Source organism: Sphaerodactylus townsendi, linkage group LG11 (assembly GCF_021028975.2).
Source record: "Sphaerodactylus townsendi isolate TG3544 linkage group LG11, MPM_Stown_v2.3, whole genome shotgun sequence".
NCBI lineage: Eukaryota > Metazoa > Chordata > Lepidosauria > Squamata > Sphaerodactylidae > Sphaerodactylus > Sphaerodactylus townsendi.
Genome location: NC_059435.1, coordinates 65,413,226 through 65,437,933, shown reverse-complemented (window position 1 = coordinate 65,437,933; position 24,708 = coordinate 65,413,226). Strand labels below are relative to the sequence as shown.

The 24,708-nt window shown below is 64.3% G+C and overlaps 1 protein-coding gene across 2 annotated transcripts in view; it reads right to left on the bottom strand.

The window, feature by feature from the left end:
• The window catches only part of ADARB2 (adenosine deaminase RNA specific B2 (inactive)), a 444,652-nt gene that overhangs the window by 60,570 nt on the left and 359,374 nt on the right, over window positions 1-24,708 (bottom strand). For both annotated transcript variants that reach the window (XM_048510870.1, XM_048510871.1), the window contains one exon: window positions 12,460-12,574. In XM_048510870.1, the coding sequence (XP_048366827.1) occupies window positions 12,460-12,574 (115 nt within the window). The remainder of the gene's footprint in view (window positions 1-12,459; window positions 12,575-24,708) is intronic.

Below are 24,708 nucleotides of genomic sequence, written 5' to 3'. Positions count from 1 at the left end.
TGAGGATTCAGGCAATGGAAAGCCACCTTTGAATGTCTCTTGACTTGAAAATCCTATGGCAGGGGTGGGCAATTATTTTTTCCATGGGGCCGCATAAGAAACAGAAAATATTGTGGAGGGCTGGGCCAAAAGGCAGGGGGGCGAGGCGCTTTTGAAAGCCCCGCAGAAGCCGGCAGCCAAGGCAACCGACTTCTGCGGGGCTTTCAAAGGCACCTCGCTCCCCAGCAAGGCAGGGGGGCCAGTCAGGGTCATCTGGCGGGCCGGATGTGGCCTGCAGGCAATGCCCATGTCTGTCCTACGGGGTTACCATAAGTCATCTGTGACTTGACAGCGCACCCAGACACAATCTGTCCAGATAGATTGCACTAGTGCACAGGTGTCAAACTTGCAGCCCTCCAGATGTTATGGACTACAGTTCCCATCATCCCCTGCCAGCATGAAGCTGGCAGGGGATGATGGGAGCTGAAGTCCATAACATCTGGAGGGATGCGAGTTTGACACCACTGCACTAGTGGATTACATGCCTTAATGTAAAACTCCCACAAATGGTTACTTAGGGAGAAAGGTCTAGATATGCTAACTTCTCACAGGCCAGACCTATGGGCGTTTGCCATGACATTGCCCCCTGACATTATCCTTGGAATTCAAAGGATGCTTCACATAGCCTCTTGAATTCTTAAGCTGCCCGTTTATTGTAACCTTCTGCTAATATATTTTACTAGCTTCCAACTTGACGGTAACTCTGGGTGAGAAATCGATGGCCCGTCAATACTCTTGATTACGCTTGGGTGCCATGCGTTGTGAATCTTAAAATGACTAGAAAGACCCACGGAGACAAACTGCAAACTTTTACTTTCCTCCTGCTACTCCACTTAGCAATGATTAAGATCCATTTCATGAGATATGGGCGATAATTTGCCATCTTTTATCACAGCATGAAATTGCTGTTTGGGGGCCCCTTTGTCCATTCCGTCTTTATTTCATATAAGATAACTGAAAAGGTCTCCCCACTTGCTTTTAAGATCAAAGTGATTGTCAGCTTCATAAAAAGAGAGAGAGAGAGAGAGAGAAAATTGGAGTCCGACACAGAGAAAAGAAATCAATGTATAGCTCTCCTCTGTGAGATTCCGTACCACCTCTTTTGAAGAGGACTGAACTCCTTAGATTATGTATTTTGAAGAGGGGGAAAAAAAGGACAAAAATGTTTCTGTCTATATTTAAACTGTCAAGATGTATTGAGTTCAAATGGGAAAATTGTGTTTAAATACCAGTTTCCTCTCATCTACTGTAAAAGTGCAGGGCTTTATTTTTCTGAAGAAGGATTCTGGAAATAATAGATTAGCCGTAGAATGTATGACAGGGATTCTTTATGATGTCCGGTTGTTATAGGTGGAGAGGAAAAGGAGTATTACAAATCCCAAATAGTAAAAAGGCATATTACCAAACCTCACTCCCAAATCAAGTCTGGTATAAATCATAAAGGTTTCAAAAATAATGTGCATCTGTGTATGGTTCTCCAGTTGCACAGTGGCAGATAGGAAGGCGCTCCAAAAGGTGATCACTACTGCACAAAGGATTATCGGCTGCCCTCTCTCCTCCTTGGAAGAACTCTATAACTCCCGAAGCCTAAAAAAAGCCCAAAATATTCTGAGGGACCCGTCTCATCCAGCACACTCTCTTTTTGAACTGCTACCATCTGGTAGGCGATACAGGACTATCAAATCTAGGACAAAGAGGCTTAGAGACAGCTTCTACTCTAGAGCTGTGGCTATGCTAAACTCTGCGGCTTTGTGTTGATGTGTTTGGGGCTGTGTAGGGATGGGTGGAGGAAGAGGGAAGTGAGGATGATGTATGAGTCTGAAATTGTATGAGTATGATGTACTGTATGAAATTGTATGAGTATGTTGTATGAGTCTGAAATTGTGTGCATCGAGGAATGCTGCTGTAAATTTCGTTGTGCGTGCACAATGACAATAAAATGCTTATGCTTATGCTTATGCATATTGGTATTTCTTTTAGAAATCTGGTATCTAGTAGTGGTACATCCAGTCGTTCCACATCTTTGTGAGTTCTGTATAACATGCCCCACAATTCCTGAGCATGCTCCATAATTATGAGGCTTTCATGGTTACTAGAATAAACTTAATCATGGACCCTGATTACTCAAGGCAAGCGCATGGTGCGTGACAAAATGCACATCTGGCTCTTTGGGATCCAGATATCTTGACTCAGCATTAAAGTCTGCTATTATCTTTGATTACCCCATTCCTTTTCTACCTTAGAAAGAACAGAATAAAATAGAAATGTTTATTTATACCCTGCTCTCCCCCAGTATACCGGGCTCAGGGCAGCTTATATTATTATTATTATTATTATTATTATTATTATTATTATTATTATTATTATTATTATTATTATTATTATTATTATTATTATTATTATTATTATTATTATTATTATTATATATTATTATTATTAATTTGGGTTTATAAACAGCCACTCCGAAGGGACTGGGCTCAGAGGCTGATGGACAAACAATAAAAGTAGAGCACAATATCAGATTAAATACGAAATAAATATAGATTAAAAGCACGGCTCTAGTAAAGAAAAAAAAAAAAAAAAAAAAAAAAAAAAAAAAAAAAAAAAAAAAAATAAAGCCCTACCCCATTTAAAATGCAGCATAAATTAACTCAGGATGGCGCCTGCTATCAATTCCCACTAAACCCCAGAGGGGAAGGAGTGGCAGGATCTCCATGATGTTATAAAGGAGAAAGGAAGAAGGAGAGGGGGCCCCTATCAACGGCTAGTCTCTCCAAAGGCCCCGTGGAACAGCTCAGTCTTGCAGGCCCTGCGGAACTCAGCAAGATCCCGCAGGGCCTGGACAGTTGGTGGAAGAGCGTTCCACCAGGCGGGGGCCAGAGCTGTAAAGGCTCTGGCCCGGGTGGAGGCCAGCCGTATCATTGAGGGGCCAGGGATCACCAGTAGATTGGCCTCTGCCGAGCGCAGAGACCGATTTGGGACATATGGGGTAAGACGGTCCCGCAGGTACGGAGGTCCCAGGCCGCGTATATATACATACATTATACAAGTTTAAACCACATATGTACATTTAAATATGCAGGGAATTTTGGGGAGTAGTAGGGCCGTCTCTCCATTTGCACTGAGTTTTGGAGAAAATTTTTCACCTGGTTCACCATTCTATTGATAGAATGAGAAAACCTTCTCATTGGGGAACCTCCTAAAATTTCTTCCCAAAATGGAAGAAGGCAGGAAATCACATTCTTCTGAGTAAGAAATGAGATGCCATTTGTCCCTTGAACCAACTGTCACACTAGGGTTGCCGCCCCAGTGCTGGTAACTCCTGAGAGCTTTTTTTGAAAGGGGTGGAGCACGGGGAGGGGAAAACCACTGATGCGGCAGTGTGGAAGTGATGTCATTGTGTCCACAATGCCCTAGGAATTCCCTCAATCTCTATGGCAATGAGTCTGGGGATTGGAGAAATCCCTATAGAGCATAATGTCAAACTCAGGCCCTCCTGATGTTCCTGGACTACCATTCCCAGCAGCCCCTGCTAGCATGGCCAATTGGCCCTGCTGGCATCGGCTGATGGGAATCATAATCCATGAGCATCTGGAGGGCCTGAGTTTGACACCTATGCTATAGAAACTGGAGAAATTCCTAGAGCATAACAGGCGTGGTGAGCAGATGTGCTGTTAACACATCGGAGATATCACCCCCTTATTTTATCCCATTGTTCAATTGCCCAAGAGTAATGAAAGGGGCAAGATGTTGCCCACCCCTGGCAGCACTGGGCCAGTGTCCTACATGAACCCTGGAGCTTGTCATATTTCATTTTCCATTGCAGCCCTTTTAGTCCCATTGACTAAGGTGGCACATGAAATACATTGACCAGATCCCTTGCCTTGATGAGCCACAGGGATCGGTCCTACTCCATAGCTCCATGATCTGTTATGGACCTTGGAATGGACCTTTGGTTAACAGAGGGATGGGATTAGGTGGCCTCCATTCTATTCTAGTCCTGCAGGGATTCTCTTTTGTTTAGTGATCTAATACATGCCTGTAGCAGTTAACATATTGCACAGCCTGAGTCTACAGCATAATGCCGGTTTGTTCCAGATAATTTAGCAAGCCCCTCTGAATATGCATTGGATACCTCCTGCTTTTTCTGAAAAATTGTCTGTCAGGCTCTAAACATATGTATGTCTTGAATTAATCATCTGTATTTGATTCACGATTTGCTGCCTTTGAACTTTTCAGTGCTGAAAGGAAACTACATGTAAGACACAAAACACCTGAGATTGGATCATACTTCCAAGTTTCGTCCATGTATCTAACTCTGGAGAGTTATGACAGCTGTTGGACAATTTTAAAAAACACACATAAAACTGTTGGGAAATTTGACTCACAGCTCAGTATAAGTAATGTCTATCTTGGTAATTAATTAAAAGTAATAAAATTGATTAACCTTAATAAAACATAAATATTAAACAGCAACACTATTTTGGATAGTCTCAGGTGTCCAACACCCCAACCTTTAACCCTCGGGAACAACCACTGATTTATTTGAACTGGATGGAACTGTATTGCATGTAGCATAAAATTCTACCCAATGTAGTCACAAAATCAGATCATCTAATGTGCCCATTATAGAAGTTTCATGATTTGTGAAAACTAGGATGTCTTCTTCTCCAATCAGGGCCTTTCCTGTGCTAGCCCCTATGTTATAGAACGTCTTCTGTGAGGAACCAATGGGGACAACGGTAATCTGTGTTGTTTTTCTTGCTGCTGTTTAAGGATCTTGTCAGGATTTTAAAATAGATTCGATATTTTTATATATCAAAACGTTTTATATGTTCACTACTTTGGGGTAGAGAGTGCAACAGTGACAATTGAAAATGATGGTGCAGATGACCCAGGAAAAGGCAGGCATCCCTGAACAATCAAGTCAAAACAGGTACAATTTAAATGATGAAAACAGCTGAGACTTCCACTTGACTTTGCATTTCCAGGCAGATTTTTAGGAGAAAGCTTGCTGAGTATAGTCAAGAACAGAGCTGTCCATATGGCTTTGTAAATAAGCCAAAGTGACCAAAACTGAGCATCACATGCAGTCTTCCCAGTAGAAGTTTGGAGAAAGAGGGCTTCTTTGTCCTTCATACCTGCTTTCCAGTATCGGTTCTGCTCGTCTATTTCTGGCCTATTTCCTCTATCATTTGCCACCACCATCTTGGGGTGATGCCATGTATCATCCTGTCACATGTGAAGCTTGCAGGTATAATTGTCTTGGTGTTTGGAATATGCTGCCACAGGAGGTGGTGATGGCCACTAACCTGGATAGCTTTAAAAAGGGCTTGGACAGATTTATGGAGGAGAAGTCGATCTATGGCTACCAATCTTGAGCCTCCTTGACCTCAGATTGCAAAGGCCTTAGCAGACCAGGTGCTCAGGAGAAGCAGCAGCAGCAGAAGGCCATTGCTTTCACATTCTGCATGTGAGCTCCCAAAGGCACCTGGTGGGCCACTGCGAGTAGCAGAGTGCTGGACTAGATGGACTCTGGTCTGATCCAGCTGGCTTGTTCTTATGTTCTTATGTCAAAAGAGCTGTTATGCAGAGATGGAATTTACTAGCGCTGCTTGCCTGTTTGTTTACGAACAGCAGCCTAAATCCCAAGATGCACTAGCAGAAGTCATAGAAATGGGTTGGAGACAGCCCTGCATAAAGGCAGGTTCTTTTTTATATGTCTGTATGTTTGAAATTTGAAAACAAACAAACATATGGGTGATTTGCAGCTAGAATTGCCAGTCTCCAGGTGGAGTGGGGAGAGGTGGGAGCCAAGAAAGCCAATGCGATTCTGGGCTGTATCAATAGGAGTATAGTGTCTAGACTGAAGGATGTAATTGTACCTCTCTATTCTGCATAGGTTAGACCTCACCTGGAATATTGTGTACAGTTCTGGGCACCGCCATTCAAGAAGGATATTGACAAGTCGGAATGGGTCCAGAGGAGGGCAATCAAAATGGTAAAAGGTCTGGAATCCTTGCCTTATGAGGAGAGACTTAGGGAGCTGGGGATGTTTAGTTTGGTGACATGATAGCCATGTTTAGATATTTGAAAGGATGTCATGTTGGTGAGGGAGCAAGCTTGTTTTCTGGTGCTCTAGAGACTAGGACCAGGAGTAATGGGTCATAAGAACATAAGAACATAAGAACAAGCCAGCTGGATCAGACCAGAGTCCATCTAGTCCAGCTCTCTGCTACTCGCAGTGGCCCACCAGGTGCCTTTGGGAGTTCACATGCAGGAGGTGAAAGAAATGGCCTTCTGCGGCTGTTGCTCCCGAGCACCTGGACTGTTAAGGCATTTGCAATCTCAGATCAAAGAGGATCAAGATTGGTAGCCATAAATCGACTTCTCCATAAATCTGTCCAAGCCCCTTTTAAAGCTATCCAGGTTAGTGGCCATCACCACCTCCTGTGGCAGCATATTCCAAACACCAATCACACGTTGCGTGAAGAAGTGTTTCCTTTTATTAGTTCTAATTCTTCCCCCCAGCATTTTCAATGAATGCCCTCTGGTTCTAGTATTGTGAGAAAGAGAGAAAAATTTCTCTCTGTCAACATTTTCTACCCCATGCATAATTTTATAGACTTCAATCATTATCCCCCCTCAGACGTCTCCTCTCCAAACTAAAGAGTCCCAAACGCTTCGCAGCCTCTCCTCATAAGGAAGGTGCTCCAGTCCCTCAATCATCCTCGTTGCTCCTTCAATCTGCACTTTTTCTATCTCTTCAATATCCTTTCTTTGAGATGTGGCGACCAGAACTGAACAAACATTATAATTCCAAGTGCCATCAGCATTCACTCTAGCTTTATATAAGGGCATGACAATCTTTGCAGTTTTATTCTCAATTCCTTTCCTAATTATCCCCAGCATAGAGTTTGCCTTTTTCACAGCTGCCATACATTGAGTTGACATTCCCATGGAACTATCAACTAAGACGCCCAAATCCCTTTCCTGGTCTGTGACTGATAGCACTGACCCCTGTAGCGTGTATGTGAAGTTTGGATTTTTTGCCCCTATGTGCATCACTTTGCATTTTGCTACATTGAACTGCATTTGCCATTTCTTAGCCCACTCACCTAATTTATCAAGGTCCGCTTGGAGCTCCTCGCAATCCTTTGTGGTTCTCACCACCCTACATAATTTGGTATCATCTGCAAACTTGGCCACCACGCTACCCACCCCTACTTCCAGGTCATTTATGAATAGGTTAAAGAGCACTGGTCCCAATACGGATCCTTGGGGGACACCACTCCCTACATCTCTCCATTGTGAGAATTTCCCATTTACACCCACTCTTTGCTTCCTGTTTCTCAACCAGTTTTTAATCCATAGGAGGACTTCCCCTCTTATTCCTTCATTGCTGAGTTTTCTCAATAGTCTCTGGTGAGGAACTTTGTCAAAAGCCTTTTGGAAATCCAAGTAGACAATGTCCACTGGTTCCCCCTTATCCACATGCCTGTTTACATCCTCAAAGAACTCTAGTAAGTTTGTAAGACAGGATTTGCCTCTGCAAAAGCCATGCTGACTCTTTCTCAGCAGGTCTTGCTTTTGTACATGTTTTATAATTTTATCTTTAATGACAGATTCTACTAATTTACCAGGAACAGATGTCAAACTGACTGGCCTGTAATTTCCCGGGTCCCCCCTAGTTCCTTTCTTAAAGATTGGTGTGACATTGGCCATCTTCCAGTCTTCAGGGATGGAGCCTGATTTCAAGGATAAGTTGCATATTAAAGTGAGAACATCAGCAATTTCATGCTTGAGCTCTTTAAGAACTCTTGGGTGAATGCAATCTGGGCCAGGGGATTTGGTAACATTTAGTTTATCAATGGCTGCCAGAACTTCTTCCTTGTCTACCACTATCTTCGCTAGTTCCTCGGATTCGCCTCCTAAGAAGCTTGGTTCAGGTGCAGGAATGTTCCTCACCTCCTCTTGGGTGAAGACAGATGCAAAGAATTCATTCAGCTTCTCTGCAATCTCCCTGCCATCTTTTAGCACACCCTTTGTTCCTTTGTCATCTAACGGGCCTACCGCTCCCTTGCTGGCTTCCTGCTTTTGATGTACTTGAAGAACTGTTTGTTGCTGGTCTTGATGTTCGCAGCCATGCATTCCTCATAATCCTTTTTTGCCTCCCTTACAGCTAACTTGCTTCTCTTTTGCCACCATTTGTGTTCCCTCTCATATTCTTCATCAGCCAAACTGGACTTCCATTTTCTAAAAGACATCTTTTTTTCCCTAATAATTTCCTCAACGTCCCTTGTTAACCATGGTGGCTTTCTTTTGGACTGGGCGCTGCCTTTCCTAACCTGCGGAACACATTCCAGCTGAGCTTTTAAGACTGTGTTTTTAAATAACCTCCAAGCATCTTGGACATTTTTGACTCTCTTGATTTTCCCTTTCAGCTTCCTGCGCACTATCCCCCTCATCTTTGAGAAATTTCCCTTTCTGAAGGCAAATGTAACTACATTAGTAGTTGTCACTTGTTCGCATGCAGAGATACTGAATCTGACAGCATTGTGGTCGCTGTTCCCTATCGGCTCAACAACACTGACTTCCCGCACCAGGTCCTGGGTCCCACATAGAATTAGATCTAGGATCACATCTCCCCTGGTTGGTTCTACAACCATCTGCTCTAAGCCACAGTCATTTAGCATATCCAGGAATGTTCTCTCCTTACTATGACCTGAACATGCATTTTTCCAGTTTATATGGGGATAGTTAAAATCGCCCATTACCACGACATTTTTGCTTTTGTTGGCCTCTCTAATTTCTTTTTCCATCTCAGAATCCTCTTGTGCGCTTTGGTCAGGGGGACGATAATATATTCCTAATGTTAAACTATGCTTTACCCCTGGTATTGCTATCCACAGTGCTTCTGTAGAGGAATCAGCTCCCCCTGCATTGTCTATTTTATGTGACACTATGCTCTCTTTGATGTAGAGGGCCACCCCACCCCCAATACGCCCTGTCCTATCCTTCCTGTAGAGCCTGTAACCTGGGATAACAGCATCCCACTGGTTCTCCTCATTCCACCATGTCTCTGTGATGCCCACTATATCAATGTCCTCCTTCAAAACTCTGTACTCCAGCTCCCCCATTTTAGGTCGAATGCTTCTACTATTAGCATAGAGACACTTGTATACTCTGTCTCTGTCCCTAACCTGGGATTTATGTGTTTTGCCCTCTAGCCTTTTGTAGACACTATCACTTATCACATTGCTGTGCTCCTCACTTGTATGTGGTTGATTTAGAAAAACCTCCTTCTTTGTCTGCATCCCCATGGACTCTGTATTCCGAACCGAAGTCACCTCAGCTCCTGTCGGCTTTCCCCCAGGGATCAGTTTAAAAGCTGTTCTGCCACCTTTTTAATGTTGAGCGCCAGCAGCCTGGTTCCTCTTTGGTTAAGATGAAGCCCGTCCCTTTTGTACAGGCCTGCCTTATCCCAAAAGGTTCTCCAGTTCCTGACAAATCTGAAACCCTCTGCCTTGCACCACCTTCTCATCCACGCATTGAGACCCTGTATCTCCGCTTGCCTAGCTCGCCCTGCACGTGGAACAGGTAGCATTTCAGAGAATGCCACCTTGGGGGTCCTGGATTTTAACCTTTTTCCTAGCAGCCTAAATTTAGCTTCCAGAACCTCCCGGCTACATTTCCCAATGTCATTGGTACCAATGTGGACCACAACTGCTGACTCCACCCCAGCACTGTCTAACAGCCTATCTAGACGAAGCGTGACATCCGCAACCTTCGCACCAGGCAGGCAAGTCACCATGCGGTCATCACGCCTGTCACAAACCCAACTCTCTATATTCCTGATGATCGAATCACCCACTACAAGGAGCCCCCCACCTCCCCGAGGGGTATCCTCAGTGCGGGAGGATATCTGACCACTAGCTAAGGAAGGGGTCCCATCTAAGGGAACATCTTCCCCCACCTCAGACTGGCACCCTCTGTCACCCAGACTCTCATTCTCCATGACATCTGAAGAGATGTCACCTTGGGAGTGGGACCCGGCTTCTAGGTCCCTGAAAGCCTTGTTTGTTGCCCTCTCTGCCTCTCTCAGCTTCTCCAGGTCTGCCACCTTGGCTTCAAGAGAACGGACACGTTCCTTGAGTGCCAGGAGCTCTTTGCAGCGAGGGCACACCCACGACTTCTGGCCTAGTGGCAGATAGTCATACATGTGACACTCAGTGCAAAACACTGGCAAGCCCCCATCCCCCTGCTGGCTTCCTGCCTTCATATCTGATTTTGTTTAGATATTTAGATATTAAACTTTTAGTCAGTGCCCCTTGGAGCTATCTGTACCTACTATCCCTCAAGAAGTGTCCTTATTAATTTTTTAAAAAAAGAAAAGAAATTGCGCGCGCCGCTAGGCGCGCGCCGCTGGTTCCAGAGACTGAACTAAAGACTGAATGACTCACCTCAGGAGCCCCACCTTTAGCAGCCCAGGACAAAGAGTAACCTCTGTTAACCCCTGTTAAGCCCCACCTCCAGCAGTCTCAGCTCTTAGCAACCTTACAAGGAGAAAAAGAGATAACCCCTGCAAACCCCTGTTAAAAATACACTGTTTTAAAAGATGTGGCTTTGAGAAAAGCCCTCCAAAATGAACACCAGCAGGTCACTCTGTTCTTCCTGGCCCCGTTGCCTTGTCCAAGGTGAAGGAAAAGAGATTCCACCAAAACATCAGGAAAAACTTCCTGACAGTAAGGCCTGTTCGACAGTGGGATGCACTACTTCGGAGTGTGGTGGAGTCTCCTTCTTTGGAGGTTTTCAAAGAGAAGCTGGATGGCCATCTGACAGGAATGCTTTGATTGTGTGTTGCTGCATAGCAGGGGACTTGATGGTCCTTGGGGTTTCTTCCAACTCTATGATTCTACGATCTCCCAAAATTGCACCTGACCTCCAGGAGATAGAGATCAGGCCCCCTGGAGAAATTGGCAGCTCTGGAGGGTGGATTCAATGGCTTCGCATCCCTGCTGTGCTCTCTCTCCTCTTCAAACTCTGCCCTCCCCAAGTTCTACCCCCAAATCTCCAGGAATTTCTCAACCTGAGGCTGGCCACCAATTTGAAGCCCATTGCTTTGCTAGGGTGGGATTTTAGCTTTATAGCATCTGTAGGCTCAGCTATGACGTTTCATCCATGGTAGTAAACACCACCACTGAACAGGATCCCACACTGAAGGCTAATACACTATCCATTGCGTTTCTAAGCACAGTTACACCCTTCTAAGCCCAATGACTTCAACCCTCAAAAGAGAATAACTATTTGGGGGAATGCACTGCCAGTCTCAGATTAATTGCAATAATGATCGTGTGTGTCTGTAAGGTGCCGTCAAGTTGCTTCTGACTCATGGCAGCCCTAGGAATCGACATCCTCCAAAATGTATTATTGTTAACAGCCTTGCTCAGGTCTTCCAAATGCAGGGCCTTGGAGTCACGCCATCTCATGTTGGGTCTTCCTCTTTGTCTGCTACCTTCAACCCTTCCTTGCATGAATGTCTTTTCCAATGACTCTTGCCTTCTCCCTATGTGACTAAAGTATGACAGCCTCAGGTTAGTCATTTTAGCATCTAAGGACAGTTCAGGCTTGATTTGATCTAGATCACAGGTATCAAACTCGCGGCCCTCCAGATGTTATGGACTACAGTTCCCATCATCCCCTGCCAGCATCATGCTGGCAGGGAATGATGGGAAGTGTAGTCCATAACATCTGGAGGGCCGTGAGTTTGACACCTGTGATCTAGAACCCAGTTATTTGGTTTTTTGGCAGTTCACGGTATCTGTAATACTCTCTTCCAACACCACATTCTAAAGCAGGGGACTTCAAACTATGGCCCTCCAGATGTTCATGGACTACAATTCCCATCAGCCCCTGCCAGCATGGCCAAGTGGTAGGGCTCATGGGAATTGTAGTCTATGAACATCTGGAGGGCCATAGTTTGAAGACCCCTGTTCTAAAGGAATATATTTTCCTTCTGTCAGCTTTTCAATTGTCCAGCTACCACACCCATACATAATGATAGGGAACACTAGGACATGAATTATCTTGATTTTTGTCATCAGTGACATAGCCTTACACTTAAGAATCTTTCCTCGCTCCTTCACGGTTGCCCTTCCTAGTCTCCATCTACTTCTGATTTCTTGGTCGCAGTCTCCCTTCTGGTTGATGATGGAGCCGAGGAATAGAAAGTCTTCAACAATTTCAATTTCCCCATGATTTGTTGAATATAATAAAATCCTGAATACATACACAAATGTCACTTACTGCCCTGGTTTCTGATCTAAACTGTTGTTTCACTGGGGGGATAAATCTACCAGGAAAAATATCCTGCGTAAATTATAGGATAGCAAACTAGCATGCAATAAAGTCACTGCTTACCTCTGGTCATTACAATTCCTGCAAGGGATTTGTGACGTGCATGGATGGAAGCAAAATTGTCCGTCACCTCTTGAAACCTCCGCGTAACCATTTGATAAACGGAATCGGCAAATTCCTGAAAAGACAATCAGAAGCCATTCTTTCACTCACTTAGACAGCAGCAATTGCTGGCGTCTGCCTAATTTACAACCGCTTGCCACCGATCTCCTTTGCAGGGTGGCCTTGTCATTGTCTACAGCGAGGCAACATTGGTATAAAGGCGCTAAGTCAAATTATGTCACGGGACCAACCTCTGAGCATTCCCACACAGGCACTGTCCTGCTAATATTTCGTATTACCAGCAGTCATTGAGGCAATCTTGAAGACCAAAGCAGACAATGCCCGTCTTGTGAGAAAGTTCACCATCTTCAATCAAAGTGCCTGCCGTTATCCCATCATACAAGCATCTATAGCACTTGTAGGTGGATCTGGCCCTACCCTAATGCTTTTCAAGCAACAGCATGAAGTACAAATATCACTGCTGTGGTTTCAATACCCTGTCCGGTAGGGTTGCCAGATGATACAGATCAGTTGGCTGCTTTGGAGGGCTATAGCATTATCCCCTGCTGAGGTCCCTCTCTTTTCCAAATCCTGCCCCCCCCAAGACTCCACACCCAAATCAACCCAGAGTTGCTAGCCCAAAAGAGAGGCTGACCAATCATTTCATTTTGTTTTTGTCCCTGTTTCCTGTTCTGACAAACCTGAGATCTCCCCTACCCTTCCACCCTAGCTTGACCCTCCGGTTGGGTTACTGTGACCTCCAGTGCTTCGACATGGGGTCCCCCCCCACACAGACAGAAGGAAGGCCTTCCACTAATGGGGATTGATGATGTGCTCAATGTGGATTTTTTTATTTATTTATTTTATTTATTTTTGAGTTTTTTATACCGCCCTACCCCCAAAGGGCTCTGGGCGGTGAACAACATAATGATACCACATACAATTAAAACCCATTTAAAATAAACAACAGCGGTCAGCATATAAAAACAGCATTGGCAATAAATCCTTAATAAAACCCTCCCAGAGGGGAGGGGGAGGGGTCCCATAGATGGTAAAGGGACCCCAAACACAGGAGGCTAAAGTAGGGGAGGGGAGGATGGGGGAGGCGGGGGGCACATCAGCGGCCGGACACTCCAAACTCCATCTTACAGGCCCTGCGGAACTCACCAAGATCCCGCAGGGCCCGGACAGCTGGAGGAAGAGTGTTCCACCAGGCAGGGGCCAGGGCTTTTACAGTTGCCATATCAGGAGTGGAGGCCAGCCGTATCGTTGAGGGGCCAGGAATCAGCAGCAGCTAGTAGGGACAAATGGGGTAATGCGGTTTTATGGCTCTCATTTCCCCCTTTAAGTCCAGAGAAAACAAAGACCTGATTTTCTAAGGTTTAAACAGCTGGACGTCTGCGAGTATACTACTGACTAGTCTCTTGCAGCCACCAAGAGGGGAGACATTTTTTCATTTCCTTGCTGAGCTGCAGTTTAGCACTACTGGGGGAGGAAGCCCTTAAAAGGGGACATGAGTGGATAATGCTCAGGTGTGGTGGGAAGCAGAGAGGGTGGGGATGGAAGTCCAGCAAGCGACATGGGAATGGGAGTGTGGAAGCCTGCGTGGCTTCTGCTGTTGTTGCTACGGGAGAGCAGCTTTCCATGCAGGTCTGGAAGTCGCCTCCCACAGCCTACATTCTTTGGACCAGGCTGTGCTATCAGAAGGCATGTGGTGGGAAATGTACACCTGGACCTTTCTAAATCATGTTCCTGAAAGTTGTTGACTTTGATGCTCCAAGGCAAAGAGGGTCTTCCCACGCGCTTCTCACACGAGGTTCCACACGGCAGATCTGGCTTGGAACATCCCGGCATTTTTTTCAGAGTCAGGGGCCTTAACAGTCAGAAGCCCTTCTCAATGAAAACCTGTAAGCAAACACTCCCTGCTGTGGAACCACCTCTGCCTTCTGCTCTGACAGAAAGCAGCAAAATCAGAACACGCTTTCGCCTGAGCGCTCCGTCTCAAAAGATTTGTTCACATCCTGCACAGAGCGCGCCATATGGTTTTTGGGAGCTGCTATAATAATAACTGCTCATTAATTATTAAGATTTGCTGTAAATAAATCCAGAGAAGCTGTCTCAGTCTAACAGTACACGGATCAAGCTGTCCCTGCGCAGATGTAAGACATACAGGCTTTCCGCTGTTGACATCTCTTTCCCACCCCCTCCTCTCTGTTCCTTTGAAAGGGAATGGTATCGTCATATGTCTCTAGGCTGCGAGACAAGCTCGTTTTTCTTCCAGCACGTGTGTTCATGTCTGTACACAGAGAGCAAGAGAGTCTTGTCTTGCCTATTATGTGACAGCAAAGAGAGGTTTGTGATGGACTATCCACTTAACAAAGAGCCACAGGTAATCCTGTTTCTCTTATTTTAGGCTTTATGCCATAGGTGTCAAACTCGCGGCCCTCCAGATGTTATGGACTACAGTTCCCATCATCCCCTGCCAGCATGATTTGGGGGGGGGGGGGGGTGGGGGGGGGGGGGGGTGGGGGGGGGGGGGGGTGGGGGGGGGGGGGGGTGGGGGGGGGGGGGGGTGGGGGGGGGGGGGGGTGGGGGGGGGGGGGGGTGGGGGGGGGGGGGGGTGGGGGGGGGGGGGGGTGGGGGGGGGGGGGGGTGGGGGGGGGGGGGGGTGGGGGGGGGGGGGGGTGGGGGGGGGGGGGGGTGGGGGGGGGGGGGGGTGGGGGGGGGGGGGGGTGGGGGGGGGGGGGGGTGGGGGGGGGGGGGGGTGGGGGGGGGGGGGGGTGGGGGGGGGGGGGGGTGGGGGGGGGGGGGGGTGGGGGGGGGGGGGGGTGGGGGGGGGGGGGGGTGGGGGGGGGGGGGGGTGGGGGGGGGGGGGGGTGGGGGGGGGGGGGGGTGGGGGGGGGGGGGGGTGGGGGGGGGGGGGGGTGGGGGGGGGGGGGGGTGGGGGGGGGGGGGGGTGGGGGGGGGGGGGGGTGGGGGGGGGGGGGGGTGGGGGGGGGGGGGGGTGGGGGGGGGGGGGGGTGGGGGGGGGGGGGGGTGGGGGGGGGGGGGGGTGGGGGGGGGGGGGGGTGGGGGGGGGGGGGGGTGGGGGGGGGGGGGGGTGGGGGGGGGGGGGGGTGGGGGGGGGGGGGGGTGGGGGGGGGGGGGGGTGGGGGGGGGGGGGGGTGGGGGGGGGGGGGGGTGGGGGGGGGGGGGGGTGGGGGGGGGGGGGGGTGGGGGGGGGGGGGGGTGGGGGGGGGGGGGGGTGGGGGGGGGGGGGGGTGGGGGGGGGGGGGGGTGGGGGGGGGGGGGGGTGGGGGGGGGGGGGGGTGGGGGGGGGGGGGGGTGGGGGGGGGGGGGGGTGGGGGGGGGGGGGGGTGGGGGGGGGGGGGGGTGGGGGGGGGGGGGGGTGGGGGGGGGGGGGGGTGGGGGGGGGGGGGGGTGGGGGGGGGGGGGGGTGGGGGGGGGGGGGGGTGGGGGGGGGGGGGGGTGGGGGGGGGGGGGGGTGGGGGGGGGGGGGGGTGGGGGGGGGGGGGGGTGGGGGGGGGGGGGGGTGGGGGGGGGGGGGGGTGGGGGGGGGGGGGGGTGGGGGGGGGGGGGGGTGGGGGGGGGGGGGGGTGGGGGGGGGGGGGGGTGGGGGGGGGGGGGGGTGGGGGGGGGGGGGGGTGGGGGGGGGGGGGGGTGGGGGGGGGGGGGGGTGGGGGGGGGGGGGGGTGGGGGGGGGGGGGGGTGGGGGGGGGGGGGGGTGGGGGGGGGGGGGGGTGGGGGGGGGGGGGGGTGGGGGGGGGGGGGGGTGGGGGGGGGGGGGGGTGGGGGGGGGGGGGGGTGGGGGGGGGGGGGGGTGGGGGGGGGGGGGGGTGGGGGGGGGGGGGGGTGGGGGGGGGGGGGGGTGGGGGGGGGGGGGGGTGGGGGGGGGGGGGGGTGGGGGGGGGGGGGGGTGGGGGGGGGGGGGGGTGGGGGGGGGGGGGGGTGGGGGGGGGGGGGGGTGGGGGGGGGGGGGGGTGGGGGGGGGGGGGGGTGGGGGGGGGGGGGGGTGGGGGGGGGGGGGGGTGGGGGGGGGGGGGGGTGGGGGGGGGGGGGGGTGGGGGGGGGGGGGGGTGGGGGGGGGGGGGGGTGGGGGGGGGGGGGGGTGGGGGGGGGGGGGGGTGGGGGGGGGGGGGGGTGGGGGGGGGGGGGGGTGGGGGGGGGGGGGGGTGGGGGGGGGGGGGGGTGGGGGGGGGGGGGGGTGGGGGGGGGGGGGGGTGGGGGGGGGGGGGGGTGGGGGGGGGGGGGGGTGGGGGGGGGGGGGGGTGGGGGGGGGGGGGGGTGGGGGGGGGGGGGGGTGGGGGGGGGGGGGGGTGGGGGGGGGGGGGGGTGGGGGGGGGGGGGGGTGGGGGGGGGGGGGGGTGGGGGGGGGGGGGGGTGGGGGGGGGGGGGGGTGGGGGGGGGGGGGGGTGGGGGGGGGGGGGGGTGGGGGGGGGGGGGGGTGGGGGGGGGGGGGGGTGGGGGGGGGGGGGGGTGGGGGGGGGGGGGGGTGGGGGGGGGGGGGGGTGGGGGGGGGGGGGGGTGGGGGGGGGGGGGGGTGGGGGGGGGGGGGGGTGGGGGGGGGGGGGGGTGGGGGGGGGGGGGGGTGGGGGGGGGGGGGGGTGGGGGGGGGGGGGGGTGGGGGGGGGGGGGGGTGGGGGGGGGGGGGGGTGGGGGGGGGGGGGGGTGGGGGGGGGGGGGGGTGGGGGGGGGGGGGGGTGGGGGGGGGGGGGGGTGGGGGGGGGGGGGGGTGGGGGGGGGGGGGGGTGGGGGGGGGGGGGGGTGGGGGGGGGGGGGGGTGGGGGGGGGGGGGGGTGGGGGGGGGGGGGGGTGGGGGGGGGGGGGGGTGGGGGGGGGGGGGGGTGGGGGGGGGGGGGGGTGGGGGGGGGGGGGGGTGGGGGGGGGGGGGGGTGGGGGGGGGGGGGGGTGGGGGGGGGGGGGGGTGGGGGGGGGGGGGGGTGGGGGGGGGGGGGGGTGGGGGGGGGGGGGGGTGGGGGGGGGGGGGGGTGGGGGGGGGGGGGGGTGGGGGGGGGGGGGGGTGGGGGGGGGGGGGGGTGGGGGGGGGGGGGGGTGGGGGGGGGGGGGGGTGGGGGGGGGGGGGGGTGGGGGGGGGGGGGGGTGGGGGGGGGGGGGGGTGGGGGGGGGGGGGGGTGGGGGGGGGGGGGGGTGGGGGGGGGGGGGGGTGGGGGGGGGGGGGGGTGGGGGGGGGGGGGGGTGGGGGGGGGGGGGGGTGGGGGGGGGGGGGGGTGGGGGGGGGGGGGGGTGGGGGGGGGGGGGGGTGGGGGGGGGGGGGGGTGGGGGGGGGGGGGGGTGGGGGGGGGGGGGGGTGGGGGGGGGGGGGGGTGGGGGGGGGGGGGGGTGGGGGGGGGGGGGGGTGGGGGGGGGGGGGGGTGGGGGGGGGGGGGGGTGGGGGGGGGGGGGGGTGGGGGGGGGGGGGGGTGGGGGGGGGGGGGGGTGGGGGGGGGGGGGGGTGGGGGGGGGGGGGGGTGGGGGGGGGGGGGGGTGGGGGGGGGGGGGGGTGGGGGGGGGGGGGGGTGGGGGGGGGGGGGGGTGGGGGGGGGGGGGGGTGGGGGGGGGGGGGGGTGGGGGGGGGGGGGGGTGGGGGGGGGGGGGGGTGGGGGGGGGGGGGGGTGGGGGGGGGGGGGGGTGGGGGGGGGGGGGGGTGGGGGGGGGGGGGGGTGGGGGGGGGGGGGGGTGGGGGGGGGGGGGGGTGGGGGGGGGGGGGGGTGGGGGGGGGGGGGGGTGGGGGGGGGGGGGGGTGGGGGGGGGGGGGGGTGGGGGGGGGGGGGGGTGGGGGGGGGGGGGGGTGGGGGGGGGGGGGGGTGGGGGGGGGGGGGGGTGGGGGGGGGGGGGGGTGGGGGGGGGGGGGGGTGGGGGGGGGGGGGGGTGGGGGGGGGGGGGGGTGGGGGGGGGGGGGGGTGGGGGGGGGGGGGGGTGGGGGGGGGGGGGGGTGGGGGGGGGGGGGGGTGGGGGGGGGGGGGGGTGGGGGGGGGGGGGGGTGGGGGGGGGGGGGGGTGGGGGGGGGGGGGGGTGGGGGGGGGGGGGGGTGGGGGGGGGGGGGGGTGGGGGGGGGGGGGGGTGGGGGGGGGGGGGGGTGGGGGGGGGGGGGGGTGGGGGGGGGGGGGGGTGGGGGGGGGGGGGGGTGGGGGGGGGGGGGGGTGGGGGGGGGGGGGGGTGGGGGGGGGGGGGGGTGGGGGGGGGGGGGGGTGGGGGGGGGGGGGGGTGGGGGGGGGGGGGGGTGGGGGGGGGGGGGGGTGGGGGGGGGGGGGGGTGGGGGGGGGGGGGGGTGGGGGGGGGGGGGGGTGGGGGGGGGGGGGGGTGGGGGGGGGGGGGGGTGGGGGGGGGGGGGGGTGGGGGGGGGGGGGGGTGGGGGGGGGGGGGGGTGGGGGGGGGGGGGGGTGGGGGGGGGGGGGGGTGGGGGGGGGGGGGGGTGGGGGGGGGGGGGGGTGGGGGGGGGGGGGGGTGGGGGGGGGGGGGGGTGGGGGGGGGGGGGGGTGGGGGGGGGGGGGGGTGGGGGGGGGGGGGGGTGGGGGGGGGGGGGGGTGGGGGGGGGGGGGGGTGGGGGGGGGGGGGGGTGGGGGGGGGGGGGGGTGGGGGGGGGGGGGGGTGGGGGGGGGGGGGGGTGGGGGGGGGGGGGGGTGGGGGGGGGGGGGGGTGGGGGGGGGGGGGGGTGGGGGGGGGGGGGGGTGGGGGGGGGGGGGGGTGGGGGGGGGGGGGGGTGGGGGGGGGGGGGGGTGGGGGGGGGGGGGGGTGGGGGGGGGGGGGGGTGGGGGGGGGGGGGGGTGGGGGGGGGGGGGGGTGGGGGGGGGGGGGGGTGGGGGGGGGGGGGGGTGGGGGGGGGGGGGGGTGGGGGGGGGGGGGGGTGGGGGGGGGGGGGGGTGGGGGGGGGGGGGGGTGGGGGGGGGGGGGGGTGGGGGGGGGGGGGGGTGGGGGGGGGGGGGGGTGGGGGGGGGGGGGGGTGGGGGGGGGGGGGGGTGGGGGGGGGGGGGGGTGGGGGGGGGGGGGGGTGGGGGGGGGGGGGGGTGGGGGGGGGGGGGGGTGGGGGGGGGGGGGGGTGGGGGGGGGGGGGGGTGGGGGGGGGGGGGGGTGGGGGGGGGGGGGGGTGGGGGGGGGGGGGGGTGGGGGGGGGGGGGGGTGGGGGGGGGGGGGGGTGGGGGGGGGGGGGGGTGGGGGGGGGGGGGGGTGGGGGGGGGGGGGGGTGGGGGGGGGGGGGGGTGGGGGGGGGGGGGGGTGGGGGGGGGGGGGGGTGGGGGGGGGGGGGGGTGGGGGGGGGGGGGGGTGGGGGGGGGGGGGGGTGGGGGGGGGGGGGGGTGGGGGGGGGGGGGGGTGGGGGGGGGGGGGGGTGGGGGGGGGGGGGGGTGGGGGGGGGGGGGGGTGGGGGGGGGGGGGGGTGGGGGGGGGGGGGGGTGGGGGGGGGGGGGGGTGGGGGGGGGGGGGGGTGGGGGGGGGGGGGGGTGGGGGGGGGGGGGGGTGGGGGGGGGGGGGGGTGGGGGGGGGGGGGGGTGGGGGGGGGGGGGGGTGGGGGGGGGGGGGGGTGGGGGGGGGGGGGGGTGGGGGGGGGGGGGGGTGGGGGGGGGGGGGGGTGGGGGGGGGGGGGGGTGGGGGGGGGGGGGGGTGGGGGGGGGGGGGGGTGGGGGGGGGGGGGGGTGGGGGGGGGGGGGGGTGGGGGGGGGGGGGGGTGGGGGGGGGGGGGGGTGGGGGGGGGGGGGGGTGGGGGGGGGGGGGGGTGGGGGGGGGGGGGGGTGGGGGGGGGGGGGGGTGGGGGGGGGGGGGGGTGGGGGGGGGGGGGGGTGGGGGGGGGGGGGGGTGGGGGGGGGGGGGGGTGGGGGGGGGGGGGGGTGGGGGGGGGGGGGGGTGGGGGGGGGGGGGGGTGGGGGGGGGGGGGGGTGGGGGGGGGGGGGGGTGGGGGGGGGGGGGGGTGGGGGGGGGGGGGGGTGGGGGGGGGGGGGGGTGGGGGGGGGGGGGGGTGGGGGGGGGGGGGGGTGGGGGGGGGGGGGGGTGGGGGGGGGGGGGGGTGGGGGGGGGGGGGGGTGGGGGGGGGGGGGGGTGGGGGGGGGGGGGGGTGGGGGGGGGGGGGGGTGGGGGGGGGGGGGGGTGGGGGGGGGGGGGGGTGGGGGGGGGGGGGGGTGGGGGGGGGGGGGGGTGGGGGGGGGGGGGGGTGGGGGGGGGGGGGGGTGGGGGGGGGGGGGGGTGGGGGGGGGGGGGGGTGGGGGGGGGGGGGGGTGGGGGGGGGGGGGGGTGGGGGGGGGGGGGGGTGGGGGGGGGGGGGGGTGGGGGGGGGGGGGGGTGGGGGGGGGGGGGGGTGGGGGGGGGGGGGGGTGGGGGGGGGGGGGGGTGGGGGGGGGGGGGGGTGGGGGGGGGGGGGGGTGGGGGGGGGGGGGGGTGGGGGGGGGGGGGGGTGGGGGGGGGGGGGGGTGGGGGGGGGGGGGGGTGGGGGGGGGGGGGGGTGGGGGGGGGGGGGGGTGGGGGGGGGGGGGGGTGGGGGGGGGGGGGGGTGGGGGGGGGGGGGGGTGGGGGGGGGGGGGGGTGGGGGGGGGGGGGGGTGGGGGGGGGGGGGGGTGGGGGGGGGGGGGGGTGGGGGGGGGGGGGGGTGGGGGGGGGGGGGGGTGGGGGGGGGGGGGGGTGGGGGGGGGGGGGGGTGGGGGGGGGGGGGGGTGGGGGGGGGGGGGGGTGGGGGGGGGGGGGGGTGGGGGGGGGGGGGGGTGGGGGGGGGGGGGGGTGGGGGGGGGGGGGGGTGGGGGGGGGGGGGGGTGGGGGGGGGGGGGGGTGGGGGGGGGGGGGGGTGGGGGGGGGGGGGGGTGGGGGGGGGGGGGGGTGGGGGGGGGGGGGGGTGGGGGGGGGGGGGGGTGGGGGGGGGGGGGGGTGGGGGGGGGGGGGGGTGGGGGGGGGGGGGGGTGGGGGGGGGGGGGGGTGGGGGGGGGGGGGGGTGGGGGGGGGGGGGGGTGGGGGGGGGGGGGGGTGGGGGGGGGGGGGGGTGGGGGGGGGGGGGGGTGGGGGGGGGGGGGGGTGGGGGGGGGGGGGGGTGGGGGGGGGGGGGGGTGGGGGGGGGGGGGGGTGGGGGGGGGGGGGGGTGGGGGGGGGGGGGGGTGGGGGGGGGGGGGGGTGGGGGGGGGGGGGGGTGGGGGGGGGGGGGGGTGGGGGGGGGGGGGGGTGGGGGGGGGGGGGGGTGGGGGGGGGGGGGGGTGGGGGGGGGGGGGGGTGGGGGGGGGGGGGGGTGGGGGGGGGGGGGGGTGGGGGGGGGGGGGGGTGGGGGGGGGGGGGGGTGGGGGGGGGGGGGGGTGGGGGGGGGGGGGGGTGGGGGGGGGGGGGGGTGGGGGGGGGGGGGGGTGGGGGGGGGGGGGGGTGGGGGGGGGGGGGGGTGGGGGGGGGGGGGGGTGGGGGGGGGGGGGGGTGGGGGGGGGGGGGGGTGGGGGGGGGGGGGGGTGGGGGGGGGGGGGGGTGGGGGGGGGGGGGGGTGGGGGGGGGGGGGGGTGGGGGGGGGGGGGGGTGGGGGGGGGGGGGGGTGGGGGGGGGGGGGGGTGGGGGGGGGGGGGGGTGGGGGGGGGGGGGGGTGGGGGGGGGGGGGGGTGGGGGGGGGGGGGGGTGGGGGGGGGGGGGGGTGGGGGGGGGGGGGGGTGGGGGGGGGGGGGGGTGGGGGGGGGGGGGGGTGGGGGGGGGGGGGGGTGGGGGGGGGGGGGGGTGGGGGGGGGGGGGGGTGGGGGGGGGGGGGGGTGGGGGGGGGGGGGGGTGGGGGGGGGGGGGGGTGGGGGGGGGGGGGGGTGGGGGGGGGGGGGGGTGGGGGGGGGGGGGGGTGGGGGGGGGGGGGGGTGGGGGGGGGGGGGGGTGGGGGGGGGGGGGGGTGGGGGGGGGGGGGGGTGGGGGGGGGGGGGGGTGGGGGGGGGGGGGGGTGGGGGGGGGGGGGGGTGGGGGGGGGGGGGGGTGGGGGGGGGGGGGGGTGGGGGGGGGGGGGGGTGGGGGGGGGGGGGGGTGGGGGGGGGGGGGGGTGGGGGGGGGGGGGGGTGGGGGGGGGGGGGGGTGGGGGGGGGGGGGGGTGGGGGGGGGGGGGGGTGGGGGGGGGGGGGGGTGGGGGGGGGGGGGGGTGGGGGGGGGGGGGGGTGGGGGGGGGGGGGGGTGGGGGGGGGGGGGGGTGGGGGGGGGGGGGGGTGGGGGGGGGGGGGGGTGGGGGGGGGGGGGGGTGGGGGGGGGGGGGGGTGGGGGGGGGGGGGGGTGGGGGGGGGGGGGGGTGGGGGGGGGGGGGGGTGGGGGGGGGGGGGGGTGGGGGGGGGGGGGGGTGGGGGGGGGGGGGGGTGGGGGGGGGGGGGGGTGGGGGGGGGGGGGGGTGGGGGGGGGGGGGGGTGGGGGGGGGGGGGGGTGGGGGGGGGGGGGGGTGGGGGGGGGGGGGGGTGGGGGGGGGGGGGGGTGGGGGGGGGGGGGGGTGGGGGGGGGGGGGGGTGGGGGGGGGGGGGGGTGGGGGGGGGGGGGGGTGGGGGGGGGGGGGGGTGGGGGGGGGGGGGGGTGGGGGGGGGGGGGGGTGGGGGGGGGGGGGGGTGGGGGGGGGGGGGGGTGGGGGGGGGGGGGGGTGGGGGGGGGGGGGGGTGGGGGGGGGGGGGGGTGGGGGGGGGGGGGGGTGGGGGGGGGGGGGGGTGGGGGGGGGGGGGGGTGGGGGGGGGGGGGGGTGGGGGGGGGGGGGGGTGGGGGGGGGGGGGGGTGGGGGGGGGGGGGGGTGGGGGGGGGGGGGGGTGGGGGGGGGGGGGGGTGGGGGGGGGGGGGGGTGGGGGGGGGGGGGGGTGGGGGGGGGGGGGGGTGGGGGGGGGGGGGGGTGGGGGGGGGGGGGGGTGGGGGGGGGGGGGGGTGGGGGGGGGGGGGGGTGGGGGGGGGGGGGGGTGGGGGGGGGGGGGGGTGGGGGGGGGGGGGGGTGGGGGGGGGGGGGGGTGGGGGGGGGGGGGGGTGGGGGGGGGGGGGGGTGGGGGGGGGGGGGGGTGGGGGGGGGGGGGGGTGGGGGGGGGGGGGGGTGGGGGGGGGGGGGGGTGGGGGGGGGGGGGGGTGGGGGGGGGGGGGGGTGGGGGGGGGGGGGGGTGGGGGGGGGGGGGGGTGGGGGGGGGGGGGGGTGGGGGGGGGGGGGGGTGGGGGGGGGGGGGGGTGGGGGGGGGGGGGGGTGGGGGGGGGGGGGGGTGGGGGGGGGGGGGGGTGGGGGGGGGGGGGGGTGGGGGGGGGGGGGGGTGGGGGGGGGGGGGGGTGGGGGGGGGGGGGGGTGGGGGGGGGGGGGGGTGGGGGGGGGGGGGGGTGGGGGGGGGGGGGGGTGGGGGGGGGGGGGGGTGGGGGGGGGGGGGGGTGGGGGGGGGGGGGGGTGGGGGGGGGGGGGGGTGGGGGGGGGGGGGGGTGGGGGGGGGGGGGGGTGGGGGGGGGGGGGGGTGGGGGGGGGGGGGGGTGGGGGGGGGGGGGGGTGGGGGGGGGGGGGGGTGGGGGGGGGGGGGGGTGGGGGGGGGGGGGGGTGGGGGGGGGGGGGGGTGGGGGGGGGGGGGGGTGGGGGGGGGGGGGGGTGGGGGGGGGGGGGGGTGGGGGGGGGGGGGGGTGGGGGGGGGGGGGGGTGGGGGGGGGGGGGGGTGGGGGGGGGGGGGGGTGGGGGGGGGGGGGGGTGGGGGGGGGGGGGGGTGGGGGGGGGGGGGGGTGGGGGGGGGGGGGGGTGGGGGGGGGGGGGGGTGGGGGGGGGGGGGGGTGGGGGGGGGGGGGGGTGGGGGGGGGGGGGGGTGGGGGGGGGGGGGGGTGGGGGGGGGGGGGGGTGGGGGGGGGGGGGGGTGGGGGGGGGGGGGGGTGGGGGGGGGGGGGGGTGGGGGGGGGGGGGGGTGGGGGGGGGGGGGGGTGGGGGGGGGGGGGGGTGGGGGGGGGGGGGGGTGGGGGGGGGGGGGGGTGGGGGGGGGGGGGGGTGGGGGGGGGGGGGGGTGGGGGGGGGGGGGGGTGGGGGGGGGGGGGGGTGGGGGGGGGGGGGGGTGGGGGGGGGGGGGGGTGGGGGGGGGGGGGGGTGGGGGGGGGGGGGGGTGGGGGGGGGGGGGGGTGGGGGGGGGGGGGGGTGGGGGGGGGGGGGGGTGGGGGGGGGGGGGGGTGGGGGGGGGGGGGGGTGGGGGGGGGGGGGGGTGGGGGGGGGGGGGGGTGGGGGGGGGGGGGGGTGGGGGGGGGGGGGGGTGGGGGGGGGGGGGGGTGGGGGGGGGGGGGGGTGGGGGGGGGGGGGGGTGGGGGGGGGGGGGGGTGGGG